This window comes from Pyrus communis, chromosome 12 (assembly GCF_963583255.1).
Source record: "Pyrus communis chromosome 12, drPyrComm1.1, whole genome shotgun sequence".
In the NCBI taxonomy this organism is placed as follows: Eukaryota; Viridiplantae; Streptophyta; class Magnoliopsida; order Rosales; family Rosaceae; genus Pyrus; species Pyrus communis.
In genome coordinates this window covers 26231340-26246921 of record NC_084814.1, presented here as the reverse complement: position 1 = coordinate 26246921, position 15582 = coordinate 26231340, and the positions used below count along the sequence as shown (strand labels likewise).

The window sequence follows — 15582 nt, the reverse complement described above, 5'->3', positions numbered from 1 at the left end:
ACAAACACAAAATTGAACCCACAAAAATCATAACTCAATTTACACACTAATTCGCCAGAGAGAGGGGTGGGTGTACGGACGTGAGGGTGGCTCCTCTAAATTCCGACTGAAAATATGTGAAGAAGGTGGGATCAGATGGCGAAGCACCTGTCCAAGAAACTGCTGTCACAAATAGAAGAATTTAAATAGTACTAATTATCAAGTAAAAATGATATCATGAAAGAGATAAATAAAATGCTGAACATCAATTACAAAAGAGAGAAGTGGCCAAGCAAAAATGATGATAAATGAAAATGCATGAAAGTATTTAGCCATCTGCAAACAAATTACTGCGTAGAATTAGAATCTTACCTTGAAACAATGTATGAAAGTACGAGAGAACTGGCCTATAGTAATTTGCTTCCCGCTGTAAATATAGATTGTGTTGTTTGTTTCCCATAAAACTACCCACGCACTTTGATGGAGAAAGCGGCAGTGGTTTGATGCAGATTCATCCCATTTTTATCCTTTTGGTTCAGCTCCCTAGAGTTTCGCACAACGTGACTCTCCTGATCTCTCGACGTTCAGTTTTTTTCTTGTTTTTTTTATCTTCGTATTTTTCCCGATTATTTCTTCTTCTTTTTTCCCCTGCATTGTTTTTTTATTTTTTTTGTAGAAAAATATCCTTGGAGATGATGAATTTAAATTTTTTTGTTTAAGGGCTTTTATACGTCCAAATATCTATAGTGAGCCAAATATAAAATAAATGAATTGCACCCAATCATGAGAGTTAAGGCCATCTCCAACCGAAAGGTCCAGAGGCGAAAATAGCTCGAAAGCCGTCTCCAACTGAGGGTTAGGCCAGAAAGCTCGTGGGCCTCGAGGAATATGAAAGGGCCAAAGGGTTGGCCACATCCATCCAGCCAGCCAGCCCGGGGTGGGCTAGAATTTTTTTTTTAAAACTGTTAGTTATAACCGACATAAATAAAAAAATTAGTGTTGGTTATAACTGACACAAATAGTATGGAAAATTTTGAATATAACAGCTAGCTAACGTTAGCTAGCCGTTATTTTTGAATTTTTTCTTTTCTTTTTTACAGTTTTATTTTTTTTATTTACAAAATTTTTCCTATAACTTCTATTTTACAAAATTTGTTTCATATTTTTTTTAAATTCCATTTTTTTCCTATAACTTCTATTTTACAAAATTTGTTTCCTATTTTTTTTAAATTCCATTTTTTCCTATAACTTCTATTTCACAAAATTTGTTTCATATTTTTTTGAAATTCTATTTTTTTCCTATAACTTCTATTTTACAAAATTTGTTTCATTTTTTTTAAATTCTATTTTTTTCCTATAACTTCCTAATGACACACCCCGACCCAGAAAGTCCACTTGGACCCTAAATCGAGCTGTGCTGGCTGACACCTGGAAGGTGACGAAGCCATAAAATGTGATAGTGTATAAAAAGTGAATAAATTTGAAACTAAAAGTGTCTAAATACCAGAGTGCGCTACGAGTGGGAGCGAACCCATTTCACACGCGATGTCAGAGCATAAGTAAGGTACAATAGTGTGGGTAAGAATCATACCCTTAAAAGTAGCCACCAATACTAAGATTAGCTATATATCCTCGTCAATACGAACTCAGCGGTTAAAACCTGAAGGGGTACAAAACAGAAAGTGTGAGTAAGCTGTAAAACCAAGTTTCCCAAAACTATTACCTTTCAAACAGTAATAACCCCTCACTGTAATTCCTTTATCGTTTTCTATAGGACAGTACAACATATATACATATATCCAAACCATACTCAGAAATGACCAAAACCACGGTTTGCCATCAACTCTACCATACATTAATAAGTAGGCCAAATGGATTTAATCAATACAAAGTGATATATTAGTCAGAGTCATCTAAAATGACATGTACAACTCATCCATATCTCATCAATCATGGCTAGCATATAAGTCGGAGTCACCTATAGTGACTTGTAGGACTTATCCATATCTCATCAATCCTAGCTAGCATATAAGTCGGAGTCACCTATAGTGACATGTACGACTTATCCATATCTCATCAATCATGGCTAGCAAATAGCTCAATAAGTATACCTGCACACGAGTCGGAACCACCTAAAGTGGTCTGTACAACAGGACTGGGTGTAAATAAATACGCTCAAGTGCTACGATCACGTGAAGACTGTGCGAATAATCGCGGGTCACCTAAGAGTCGGAACCACCTAAAGTGGTCTGTACGACATGACTGTGCACCTACCTTGGATCCAAGGTGAGCGTAAGGTGCGGGAGGTGAACATCACGTGAAGGACTGTGCCTTGGCCACGGGCGGGAGCACTAACACCGGGGTGCAGGTTTATGAACTCTCAATGCATCTCAATATAACATGTGCAACTCATGGCAACCAGTATGACAGTATCGAAGTTGCCTAACACATAACTGTAGTCATGCTATAACTCAATCGATTCAACTAATACCATAAACTCACCTGAACTTACCTGGGTGTCCTGAGTTCACCTTTGCACTTGAAAGCATTCCCAATAATTATATGCAAGTAATATACATATGGATATACCATGATGCAATCTAATACTCAACCATATCGTAGCATTTTCAATTATAAACAATACGGTGAGAAGTGTACAATCAATAACGCCCTACTCCCAAACTACTTATTTTCAGGGATAATTATCCATGACAACCCAATTAACACTAATTTAACTAACTAATTCATAAAACTAAAACTTGCCTTTACCAATTTCCTTCGCATTACTCAATTTCCCAAGTAAGGCTTTGTCTCAAATATATTATGGTTGCATCTAACGTCTCGTTAGACTGCCTACGTACCCTAAACAGGGATCAAGCCATTCGTAGTTCATATAGGTACTTCAAGCATTCACAATAATTATATGAAGGTAATATACCTAATCAATTTAAAAGTGTCGATAGAACTCTCAACAATATGTACGATAAAAAGGAAAAGATCCACTCACATGGAGTCCACGCTATGATTCTCTAGTGCACACATCGAGGCATCCTGAATGATTGGTCCCTGTGACCAATTATCAAATCACATCTCAGAACTCTTATCCGAAGAATACGTAATTCACATAAAACACAACCTCAACGACATTCTAAAATAGTTTGAGACCCATTGACCATAAGTCAACAGTCGATCAAAGATCGAAGGTAGGGTTTACAACCCTATATAACTTGACCCGGAAGATCCGCATTTCAGATTTCCAATCCGCAACTCCCAACGATCCACAATATGTTTCTAGAACAACATATTAAAATTTCATTACGATCCAACGGTCGGATCTCCGTCAATTGCCTAAAACAAGTGGCCGTGAACATTTATTTTACTAACTTACAAATCCAATTCAGTAAGATCTGTAAGTCAGATTCCCGATCCATAAATTCCTATGATCTTTAAATATTACGTATTATAATGTATCCAATTTTTGTGACGATCCAACGGTCGGATCGTCGATTCACATTTTTATCGAGTAACGTATCGTAACAAATTTAGGTTACAATGATCAACCTACGTCATTCAAATAACAAAACTAAATTCAAGACATTCGACATAGCCTAAAAATAGCATTGGCGGCCCACTGACCACGCGCCGCCGTACGCGCCGTTGCTGGTGGCGGTCGGCCGCCCCGACTCGCCGGAAAATCCAACTATTTCCAAAAATTCTCAAACTACACAGAAATGAAGATCTCAGTGAGTGGAGTAACTTTCATACCTGCCACGAAGTCCAAAAGTGGACGGAAGATGGTCAATTTTTCCCACAAAACCGGCGGGTGCCTAAAACTTCCTGACGTCGATTCGTCGTCTACGATGGTCCAACGGGGTCAAGGTTGGTTGGGTTTTGCTCCTGGGATGATGGGCTACAAAGCCCAAGTGGTGGCATCAACCATCGCTTTGCCGATTTGTCGGAAAATCGAAAAAGGTGGCCAGAGCACTATTGATTTTCGTCAACTTTCGTGGCCTCAAACCGCCACATCCCATGGTTAATCAAGGTGGTTCTTGGGTGGGTTTTGTAGAGGGGAATGAGAGCTTCAAGATGGTGGTGGTGGCATCGAAAAACTCCACCGGAGTTGGCCGGAATCGGCCTTGGAAAATGGACTCGCGGTGGGTGCGGGTGGACGGGAAACCACTTCCTTTTCCTTTTTTTTTTTTTTTTTTTTCTTTCCTCCATTTCTGATTTTGCTTCCCCCACAAAGTGGGGATTTAATTTAAATAAACACGAAACCTTGGATAACCAATTTCGAACGTCCGTAACTATACCGTTATAATCCGGACTCGCAAACGGCTTTTGAAGGATTATTTTGGAAGATGACATGTTCATTTAAGCAACATCATTAGCATGCAATTAACAAATTAAAGGCGGAATCATGCTAGCATGCACTTAAAAACAAAACATTACCCATGAATGTTCAAAGCCTAGTAAAATGGTGAACCAATAATCAACTCAAAACAAAGTGAGTTGAAATATATACCTTTGTAGATTCCTCTATGTATTTAAACAAAGGCTAATCACCCAAAGAGAGGGCCTTCATTCCTTGCATCTTAGATCTATGGATTTGGATGGATGAAAAAGGTTTCTCCAAAGTTCCCAAAATTGAGAACCTCTAATGATTCATCACCAAGGCATAATGAAGAAGAAATGAGTGACCTTGGAGGAGTTTGATTGCTAGATGATCCCTCCAAGGTGGCCGAAATTTTAGAGAGAAAGGAGAGCTTGTGTTCTCATCATTTTCCCAAAAACAACCCTTAATGAATTTTAGGCTATAAAGTCATTTATATAGTCCCTTCAAATAAGTGACCTAATGGACCAAAAACCCTATTCTTCTAACATGGCCGGCCTATAGGGTTTATTGGGCTTTCAAGCCCTTTGTTTATTCAAATTGTCATACAACTTGAGTTAATGGGCTTGACATTCAAATCCCATTGGGCCTTGCGGCCCAAAACTAACCCGAGGTCTTTAACGAACTTATTCGTTTGATTAATTAACATATTAATTAATCCTAGCCTTAGATAAATAATTAAACCATTTAATTATTCTTACTCATCTCCGTTGTTTCTTCAAACTCTACCTTACTCGGTGAACGATCCATTAGGTTCCTTTTAGCGAGGCAGTGGGCGATTAAAACTCTTTCTAATCGATTGTGAATTGAAACTTACTTTCAATTCTCCCGTTAGTGATAATACACTTTTAGGGTTTCCACAAACCATGGTTGACGCCTAGCAGCATGTCATGGTTACCCAAGCTAATCAGAAGAGGTGGAGAACCTATTCAGTTTTAGGATTACAAATGCAATACGGTCTTTCTCTAATACAATACTCTTGACCACATTGTTTGGTTTGATAGTTTATTCATGTCTACTATCCAATGTGAGTCTTGTGCTTATATGATTACCTTGAATGTGATTTGGAACACATTCCTAAATCTCATTCATACTTTGGCCAAAGATTCTTAATCATATCATAGAGTATTCTCCCTCAAACAATTTGAAGGTTAGAGATCCCTTGTTGCGCATTCACTTGCCTCTATGGCTAAGTGGCTTAACCCCAACGATGCCGTGGACACCCTCCTGATGGAGTGACTTTGACATAATCAAAGATTAAGGACCTAACCACAAGACAACTGTGATGCCTCAGGTCAAAAGACTAATTTGCATTATCCCAACCATGAGTTCTCATGTGACATGAATATGAGAACTCTTCGTTGATCGTGTTCAGTGAACTCATTCTCTATTGAGCACCTACGTACTTGTCTTGATGTCACACACACCAATGACTCGAGACTAGTCACTCTCCCTGAGAGAAGACATAGCACGTACTGATCTTAACGGAGTGTCAATGCCCAATTGACAATCCTATGATCAGGAACGTTTAGGATGTGTCAATTAAAGAATGGTCTCATGAATCTAACTTCTTTAGATCGCATTCTTCCAATCACATATTCCTTGGACTTATCGTTTAAGCATATAACATTTATATGAGACGGCTCAAACAATAATCTTTGCCCTTTACATTTAAACTACATTAGTTTAACTTTGTGAAATGTCCGTAAAGTATCATCATATAATTGGTTTTAGGGCACATTTCCAACAGCTTTCGCCTATACGTTCGTACCAATGAGTACTACGAGGATATGCTAAAAGAATAAGTCCCACATCTCTCAAGTCGATGGTCAACGGAAGTCAAAGTCCTTGCTTCTAGGGCAATTTCGTAAATTCACGCTTTTAAAATAAAATAAAAACGTAAAATTTGGAATGGGTTGTCACACCTAAGCCATTATACAACATTAAATTAAATTAAGTAACATGAAACAACATTAAACAATATGAAACAACATTAAACAATATGAAACAACATTAAATAACATTAACCATCATAAAAATTTTACAACATAAAAAAAAACATTTAACAACATGAAACTTAAACAACATTTTTAAAAACATTAAACAACATACAACTTAAACGCCTACTCCATGCTTCTTTTGGCCCAAAGATGTGTAACAAGATCCTGTTGTAGATAGTTGTTTGTGGCACGAGAGCGTATCATTTTATAGCGCCTCATGTACTCATTTATAGAGATACTACCAGTTCTTAGATTGAAAGGCAAATTAGGCCCATCATATATTTTTGCACGAGCCCTTCTTGACCTATTTGTATCTTCTTGATCGTCATCAGACTCTCCATCAATATACCCATCTTGCTTATCCTCCACTATCATATTGTGTAATATGATGCAAGACATCATGATGGAGTTCAAATTTTCTCGACTCCACCCTTTTGCCGGTTTGCTGATGATCTTCCACCGTGCTTGTAGAATACCGAAAGCTCTCTCAACATCTTTCCGATATGCCTTTTGGTGTAAGGTAAACAACTTTTTCACGTCATTCCTAGGGTTTGGAATTGCTTGGACAAGTGTCGCCCACTTTGGGTAAATGTCATCTGCCAAGTAATACCCCATATTGCATTGACGACCGATGATGTAGTAGTCAAGTTGAGGTGTTTTACCTTCCTTCAGGCGATTGAAGAGGGGTGAACACCCAAGAACTGTAATGTCATTTTGGGATCCAGGGACTCCAAAGAAAGCATGCCAGATCCATGTGCCATATGAGGTAACCGCCTCTAACATAACAGTTGGCTTTCTCAACCTTCCGCTAAAGCCTCATTGCCATCCAGTGGGACAATTCTTCCAATCCCAATGCATGTAGTCTGATGATCCTATCATGCTCAGAAACCCACGATCTTCAGCTTTGCGAAGAAGCCGATTCAGATCTTCTTGATTTGGCTCGCAGATGTACTCGTCTTTGTAAACCTGAACAATTGTGTCACAAAATTGTTCAAGAGTGTCAAGGCATGTAGACTCAAACATACCATGGGTTTCATCTATCAAATCAGCTGGGGAGTCATAGGCCATCATTTGGAGTGCAATAGTAACCTTCTGATGAGGTGAAAAACCAGGGCGACCTGCTCTGTTCCACTTCTGTCGAAAGTATGGATTGATCTACTGGACATCACGAAGTAAATGCTCGAAGACATGACGCCTTATCCGGAAACGACGTTTGAAATCCTCTTATGTGTACACCAAGTTGGGGTTGAAGTAGTTGGTCATCAGATTGGCATGCATCATCGCTCTATTTCGTGGTTTGTAAGAGCGACTAGCAACAGAGCCACCCCATTAAGGTTGTTCCTCAATTGGCTGACATACCATGGCCGCAGCCATGGCTACTGCTTTATTTTGTTTGTTGCGCCTTATTTGAACTTCTTCATCAGACTCTTCATCTTTTCGTCTCATTTGCACCTATTTTTCTTCCAATTTGGAATTGGATGAGGATCCCTAGTTGGAATCCGAAGAGGATCCAAAGTTGGAATTCATTGCAAACTTGAATTGAGATTGAATTGAAATAATTTGAATTCAAAGTTGTGTGAATTATAGCCCAATATCCACCCTATTTATAGAAAAAAAAAATTCAAATCTAACGGCTAGTTGACGTCATGCTGACGTCACTTAGCTGTTGGATTTGAATTTAAGTTGTAGTTTTTAAATAATAAATTATGTTTGGCCCTATAGCCCTTTGGCCCTCGATTGGATACCCTTTTTTGTGACAGGGCTAAAACGAGCTTTATGGCCCTTTGGTCCTCGGTTGGAGATGGAGGCAAATATGGCCCTGCACTGTTCTGTTTGGGCCCAAAATGACAACTTGGGCCGAAAGTAACAAAATGAGTCGAGACTCTTGCTCCAACGGTCTTCCAGGGGTATCATGGGTCGGCTAGGTTCCAGGAGTTGTCTAGTCAGTTTTTTTGGTCGAGTCATCTTGTGAGAATGATTGATTCAGATAAGGGCGAAGGTTGAATCCTTGTACCATCAGGGGTGTTAAAAGTTGAAGGCATTGAGAATCAGGGAATGAATCTGGTTCATTATGGAGGAGGGTTCAAAGTCCCAATTTAATTAGGACTAGTCGAGTCCTAATTAGATCAAGATAAGGAGTTCGAGTCCAAGTGTGGTTCTAACTCGTCCAGGAGCAGGTTCACTACTATAAATAGAAGAGGGATCGCACCATTCAAGCATCTCCAATTGAACACACAAACTACTATGCGCAAACTCTCGCTCTACGCGAAACCTCTCAACAACCTTGAGATTTTTATTTTCTTTTTCTGCCAACACATCTTCAGTTTGGATAAACAGCACTGTGAAGGCAACTGGTGACATCTTTAGTTTAGATAAACAACACAGTTGCTGTAGAATTAGCCGACCCTGTAGCACCTTCAGTTTGGATAAATAGCACTACGTCGAAGCTGACTGGTTATCTATCCAAGTCTCGGCCAAGAAGGATCTTCGAGTTCTTGTTGGCAGAGGTCATCTCATTAGCCTTCTTGGCAAAGTGAGGTGTTACAGATTACTAGGCTCAGCACATTGCGCCAAGTTGTTTTATGATTGGATACTCACAAGTAAGTTTTAGAGTTCAGCATTCTGACGGCCTAACCACGTTTACCATCAGGACATACATCTCTTTTGAGTACTTGTGTCCATATAGTTTGGTACCGGTTCGGTGTGCTTATACTCTTATGAATATAATTACCGTGACCGAACCCGGTGCCGACGATCCGTGAACTTCGCAAGACTAGCAGCCTTGTCTTCAAGCTCTAGAACCCGAAGGCCGAGACGTGTTCCTTCCTTGGCCGCAGTTGCAAGATCAAGAAATCAGCAGCGCGCTCAACGCAACATCAACACATTTTACTCCTCAGCCGAGCTCGGCCGACAAGTTGGCACACCCTGCATCAACCAAATGACGTAGTTAGCTTATTAATTACTCGACCTGCGCATCACGTAAGCTTGATAGTTTTTAGGGTCAACATGTTCATTAAAATATTAATATCCTGGAGAACTAGAGGGCTAAAATGAGCCCTCTGGCCAGCCCTCGATTGAAGATGGCCTAAGTATTCGGGACATGACTATTTTTTTTGGACGAAGGGATATGACTTGGTTGGTCGCTAGGAGCGATTATCGATAGTTTTATCCCTTGAAAATTGATCAGTTTTTATGGAGTGAAATATATACTCATTTGATTACCAATATATATATATATATATATTATATACTCATTTGTATGCGCAGTAACGTTGGTAGTAGTTGAAAATCACAGGACTCCATTCCATTGCTCACCAGTAAAAACAGTTAAACAATCTTACCTCTCTCCCGGCTGCTACTTCTAGACGAAGATACCTAACAAAACTAATTACACAAAGTAGCTAGCTAAATATGAGGAGGAAAACTGGAGAAGGGAAAACTGCAGAACCTTCTGAATTATTTTCCGCCGTAGCTAATTATTAAGACTCCCTAACAAGTAAACAAACTTCCTAGCTAGCTAATTACTAAATCCGGCTATAAATATCTCTCCATCCATGCTCCTATATAAATATATACATTAATTATTCATTCTATTAAGTAAATAATTAAACAGAAAAACCTTGCTCATCTAGCACTTTCTTGAGATGGCTTCTCATCCCGGAAATCTTAATGCCAATATGCGGTGGTTGTTTTTGGGCCTTTTCATCGTCATTATCGTCGGCTTCGCTCCAAACCCTATTTTGGCTAAGAAAACAAAAGTTGATGGAATGAAATTGAACGTGATTGACAGTTGCTGGAGATGGAACTCGAATTGGAGAAGTGACCGGCAGGAACTTGCGTCATGTTCAGTGGGATTTGCTGGGAAAATGAGCAACAACGCAGGAAGTGATGTCAAATACTATCAAGTCACGGACCCTAGTGATAATGCGTTGGACCCCACACCAGGAACTTTGAGATATGGGGTTACCATGATCAGAGGGAAAAAGTGGATCACCTTTCGGAGGGACATGCGGATTCAGCTCCAGAAACCTCTTCTCATTAGTAGTTTTACTGCCATTGATGGAAGAGGTGCTACTGTTCACATTGCCGGCAATGCGTGTTTGGTAGTCTTTAAGGTAACTCTTTAATTAATTAGACTCGTACAATTGCAACACATGTACATATGTATGTCAAGATCATGAATGTTGGTCATTAACATGGTCACTAACTCTTAAATTTAATATCAAAGGTAAAGAACATACTTATGTCAAGGTTATAAATCTTTGGTCCCTAGGTGATCAAGACAACATACTCCTGTCAAGATGTGGTCAATGTTGAGATCATGAATTTTTGGTCCCTAGTAAAGAGGAAGATCTAGAAGTCAGGTCATCAAATACAGTCAACAATTTAAGTCCAGTCATTAAGTAGTTTATTTACCCTTGTGACTGTAATTAGTACAGACAATTAGGAACTTCATTGTAACTAGCAGATGTCCACACATGCTGTGCGAACAGTTTCATTTCATTTTGTTTTTATGCGATTAGTTTTTAAAATTCTAAAAAAAAAAAAAAAAATTCTGTTATGAAATATGGGACAATGATGGAGCAATTTCTTCTAACGTAAAGCATACATTTGTTTATTTAATTTTTATTTTTTTTTAATAGGGCATAATATGCTTAAATGGTTGTGAGGTTGATGTAAAATACATCAGAATTTATGTTGCATGTAATTACTAAATTACCGATATTTTTTTTATTTTTTGCTCAATTTGATGAGAGATTAGAATGGTAATTTCATAAAATTTTTGTTGACAAACATACTTCCACCCCAGTGTCTTATTTCCCAACCTGCCATTTAATGAAAATGTTAATAACATATTTATCCTTTTATAAGAAGACTCTTAAACCCTAATTTAATTAATTACTAAAACTTTGAAAAAAAATAACAAGAAATAATTTAAAATATAAATAAATAATGGTGGGTGGTGTGTGATATCTTCGACGGAGAGGCTGGGAAAGATTGGAGGAAGGAATGGGTGTGTGCTAGACGAAGGCAAGAAACTTCAATGGAGGAAAAAGAGACTTGGGGGTGAGATTTGGGGTTTTGATAGAAAAGAAGGAAGAAGGGTGGTTTGGGGATCTGGGGTCTCTACATGGTGGTGATAGGTGTGAGTACTATATAGATATGGAATTCGGTGAAAATAGAGGGTGGGGAGTTGGATAGAGATTGGGGTGGTAGATGTGGGGTTAGTAGGAAGGGATATTATGCAATGGATGCCACGATTTGAAGGACATGCGTGGTTTGAAGGAGAAGATGAATGTCCAAGTCTTAGGTCTTGCATTTTCTTTCATTTCTGTTTTTATTTATTTGTTTTAATATTATTTAAAGATATATTAGAGTTAGTTAAAAACTATATTAGGGTTATTTTAGGAATAATGGTGGGTGAGAAAATAACATTTTATGTTTTTAATTTTTTATGGATGGGTGAGATTAGGGGTGTGGTATCCACACACCCTTTTAATTTTCGATCGTCGGATCAGATGAATTGAAGAAGATCAAATGATAGAAAGTAACAAGGGGTGTGTGAGAAGTAAAAAGGCATGTGTGGATAGCATACCCTGTGAGATTATCATGTGGGTGGGAAAATAGGACACTGGGGTGAGTCTAATAGCACTCTAGTTCTATTAATAGGTTGTTTAGATTAGAAAAAGCTATATATTTATTCAATCAAAAAGAAGAATATTCTAGAAACTTCATTTCCTTTTACCTATGTGGTCAAGACATTCTGCTGAGATGATTCACTTATAGAGGTGTATTCAATTAAGAATTTGAGAGATTTCAATAGATTTATAAATTCATGGAGTTTAAGGGACTTTAATTGATATCTAGAGATTGCTTGAAAAAGTTTGATTCAATTCCCTCGAAATCTCAGGGAGATATGAGAGATTTGTGAATACTTAAATTGCACTACGAAATCTCTCTAATACCCTCAAATTTCTCAACTTTTTAAAATTCTTTAAAATAAATTTCTAATTGAATACACCTGGATTTCTAAGGATTTTAACTCACTATCTTAAAATCCTGATTGAATACACATTGAATTTCAAATAATCACTTAAAATCCTGATTGAATATCCCTATATTCATTAAAATAATTAAAATCCCTCGAATTCTCAATTGAATACACCTCCTTAATTATTAGAGTATCAAAATCAAACTTCAAACCAACCAAGTGCATGCATGTTAACTACTAACTAATTGATGATTATTTTGTAATTAAGTACACCCAATTGATATTATTTAAATTCAGGCAAGCGATGTAATCATCCATGGACTACGAATCCACCATTGTCGATCCCAACCAGCAAGCTCAGTTATGGGTCCAGATGGAAAGATAAGGCAACTAGGGCAGGTCGACGGAGATGCTATCAGGTTGGTAACTGCATCAAAGGTTTGGATAGACCACAATACACTCTACGAGTGCCAGGACGGCCTTCTCGATGTTACTCGAGGATCTAGCCTTATCACCATCTCCAACAATTGGTTCAGAGACCAGGACAAGGTTATGCTTCTTGGCCACGATGATGGCTACGTTCGGGACAGGAACATGAGGATCACAGTAGTCTATAACCATTTTGGACCCAACTGCAACCAAAGAATGCCAAGGTACGTAGTATGTCGCAATTATTGTTAATGCATGCATATTAAATTTAATAGATACTTGATACCTAAACCCTATTTAATTATCATGACATGAACCTATACTTCCTTTGACATGGGATTTAATTAGACACTGTACTACTCTTGTATTCGTATCTCGTATGAACCACGGTTACAGAGATGCTGGACATGATCGCGATTGACCTTGGTCGTGAATCGTGATTGTGATTATGGGCCTAAACTCTAAACCCAAAACCATAATCCTACTCCACCAAACAAAGCCTAATTGTGTAAAAAGCTATATATATACATGGAACTGTTATTAGCACTCTAAAAATTTTATTCTATACTGCACGCAAATGTATTTTTCTTTCTAATTATAGAAAATTTGGAGTGTCAAATGAGATTTTTGGAGTACTAATAACAATTCCCCATATATATATATATATGTGTGTGTGTGCACAGGTCTCTTAGTGCACACACAACTAGCTATTTATTAATTATATAGCAACATTATATAATTATCTATTCGGTACTGGATGCAGGATTCGCTATGGATATGCACATGTCGTGAACAACCTCTACAGAAAATGGTCACAGTACGCCATCGGGGGAAGTATGAATCCTAGCGTTAAGAGTGAAGCCAACCTCTTTATTGCACCAAAATCGTTAAACAATAAAGAGGTGACTCAAATATATATTGGTTTTCATGATTCACACACACATATATTTATTCATGAAAACTAACTAGTATATTCTCCTATACATACTACACATGCACAGATCACTTGGAGGAAAGACAGCATTGAGAACAAGAACTCGTGGATATTTTACTCTGTGGGAGATATCTTCGAAAATGGGGCTTCTTTCGTCCAATCAGGCACAGGTGGAGCAAAGCCTCACTATAACAGGGAACAAACTTTCGGAGTTGTTGACGCCAAATCCGTCCGGTCATTGACAAGGTCATCAGGCGCTTTAACATGCATCAAATCCAGATGCTAATTAGGTGTCAGCTGTCTCATTGTGGGGATCATCGAACCAATAACACTCGAATTAATTAATGGCGTAATGAAATAGCCCTTGTAAGACGTAATATTAATTTCTTGCTCGTTTTGACTGATGGAGTGATAATTTTCTGGATCACCTTGAAATCTTTGTTACAGCAGTTTAACTACATATATTGAAAAGGAAATAGGAGTGTGTACCTAATGAATATTACAAATATAAAAAATAAAATAAAAAGCAGACTTTGGATGTGATTTTTAACGAGTATGATATTCATAACATGTTTTTATACCACATTTTCATACCATCTTGAGTGACATTTGATGTGGACAACTATATCATTTGAATTAATCAAATTTTTAAATTTAGTTCATTATTTAATAAACTAATAATTAAGAAAAACTAGTTAATTAAATAATAATTGTGTTATACGAGGAGTCTTTCTCCTCCCTTTCCTTGGGTTTTACAATTTTTTCAAATGATGTGGCTGTCCACATCAGATGCAACATAAGGTGGTATAGAAATGTGGTATAAAAACATGGTATGAATAACATTACTCATTTTTAACTATTAATTTTCTTTGACTGAAAATTTGTTGATTTTTTAGTTTTGGCTTTTTAGCCAAAATGCTCTCTAAGATTTGAATAACTCATCACTTTGGTTCTTGAGATTTGAAATCAATAGAAGTGGTCTCTGAGTTTGTCCATCATTAATCATTTTGGTCATTCCTTGAAAAATTAAGGACCAAATGACAAAAATACCCTCAATTTAATAAACAATTGGCCAAAATGATTTGACAAAAATTGAGGGTATTTTGTCATTATATCTTTATTTAATGAAGATTTTTCAGGAAATGACCAAAATGATTGAGGGTATTTTTGTCATTATATCTCAGGGATCATTTTGACTAAAAAGCCTTTAGTTTTTTTATTCGAAGTCCTGACATTAATGTAATAATGCATTTCTATATAGGTTATTATATTTTTAAAATTTAAAATTGAAATTTGTACTTGTTTATATTAATGAGATTTCAAATAAAACCTATAATTGTGGAATTAACAATACTAAAAGATAAATTATGCTCTCTGGTCTATTATTTTCTATTTTAGTCTAAATTAACTGTGACATCCCGTCCCGGAAATACCGAAATGTACGTATGAAATTACAATTTTATCCCTAGTGTGCTTTCGTCACGTTTTGGTTGTTGTGTTGTGGCATGTGTTTGGAACCTCACACACTTCCACACACACACAAACACTATCCTTCTCTCTCTCCCTCTGTCTTCTCTCTCTCCCGAGTCCTCTATCCTTCTTCTTCTTCCTAAAAACGTACGGACCAACACACATACCCATCAAACCGTGACAGATCGAGGAAACTAAGGACACCATTCAACTCGTGAGGTCGAGGCGAGCACAACCATACCATTTTCAGGTAGGAACCTCAACGTTTTCACGTCGAATTCACAAGCCCCGATTTATGTACTGTTCATGCAAAATTTATACGTTGAGTTTTTGGGATTTCTAAGCTCGTAGGTAGCTTGGTGGTGTCCCAAGGAGCCTCGGAGTGCTT

The 15582-nt window shown here is 37.7% G+C and overlaps 3 protein-coding genes across 3 annotated transcripts; 1 reads left to right on the top strand and 2 right to left on the bottom strand.

The window, feature by feature from the left end:
- Nucleotides 1-6492: 6492 nt before the first annotated feature.
- On the bottom strand, nucleotides 6493-7152 carry LOC137710268 (protein ALP1-like). Its single transcript, XM_068449194.1, has one exon. It carries the CDS (start codon nucleotides 7150-7152, stop codon nucleotides 6493-6495), a length of 660 nt encoding a protein of 219 aa, XP_068305295.1.
- A 33-nt stretch (nucleotides 7153-7185) lies between these two features.
- LOC137710267 (uncharacterized) lies at nucleotides 7186-7743 on the bottom strand. The gene is made up of 2 exons (XM_068449193.1): nucleotides 7729-7743; nucleotides 7186-7503 (listed from the first exon to the last, which is right to left on the bottom strand). The coding sequence occupies exons 1-2, from the start codon at nucleotides 7741-7743 to the stop codon at nucleotides 7186-7188; spliced, it is 333 nt and encodes a 110-aa protein (XP_068305294.1).
- A 2270-nt stretch (nucleotides 7744-10013) lies between these two features.
- On the top strand, nucleotides 10014-14010 carry LOC137710266 (pectate lyase 1-like). Its single transcript, XM_068449192.1, has 4 exons — nucleotides 10014-10484; nucleotides 12659-13014; nucleotides 13554-13692; nucleotides 13792-14010. Exons 1-4 carry the CDS (start codon nucleotides 10014-10016, stop codon nucleotides 14008-14010), a joined length of 1185 nt encoding a protein of 394 aa, XP_068305293.1.
- Nucleotides 14011-15582: the final 1572 nt, after the last annotated feature.

What these genes read in the sequence shown, in the direction of transcription:
- LOC137710268 (XM_068449194.1), bottom strand. Translation starts at nt 7,152, where the DNA reads ATGTTAGAGGCGGTTACCTCATATGGCACATGGATCTGGCATGCTTTC.
- LOC137710266 (XM_068449192.1), top strand. Translation starts at nt 10,014, where the DNA reads ATGGCTTCTCATCCCGGAAATCTTAATGCCAATATGCGGTGGTTGTTT. An exon ending in TGCAACCAAAGAATGCCAAG is followed by an intron (nt 13,015 to 13,553) that starts GTACGTAGTATG and finishes TACTGGATGCAG; the next exon opens with GATTCGCTATGGATATGCAC. An exon ending in AATCGTTAAACAATAAAGAG is followed by an intron (nt 13,693 to 13,791) that starts GTGACTCAAATA and finishes ACACATGCACAG; the next exon opens with ATCACTTGGAGGAAAGACAG.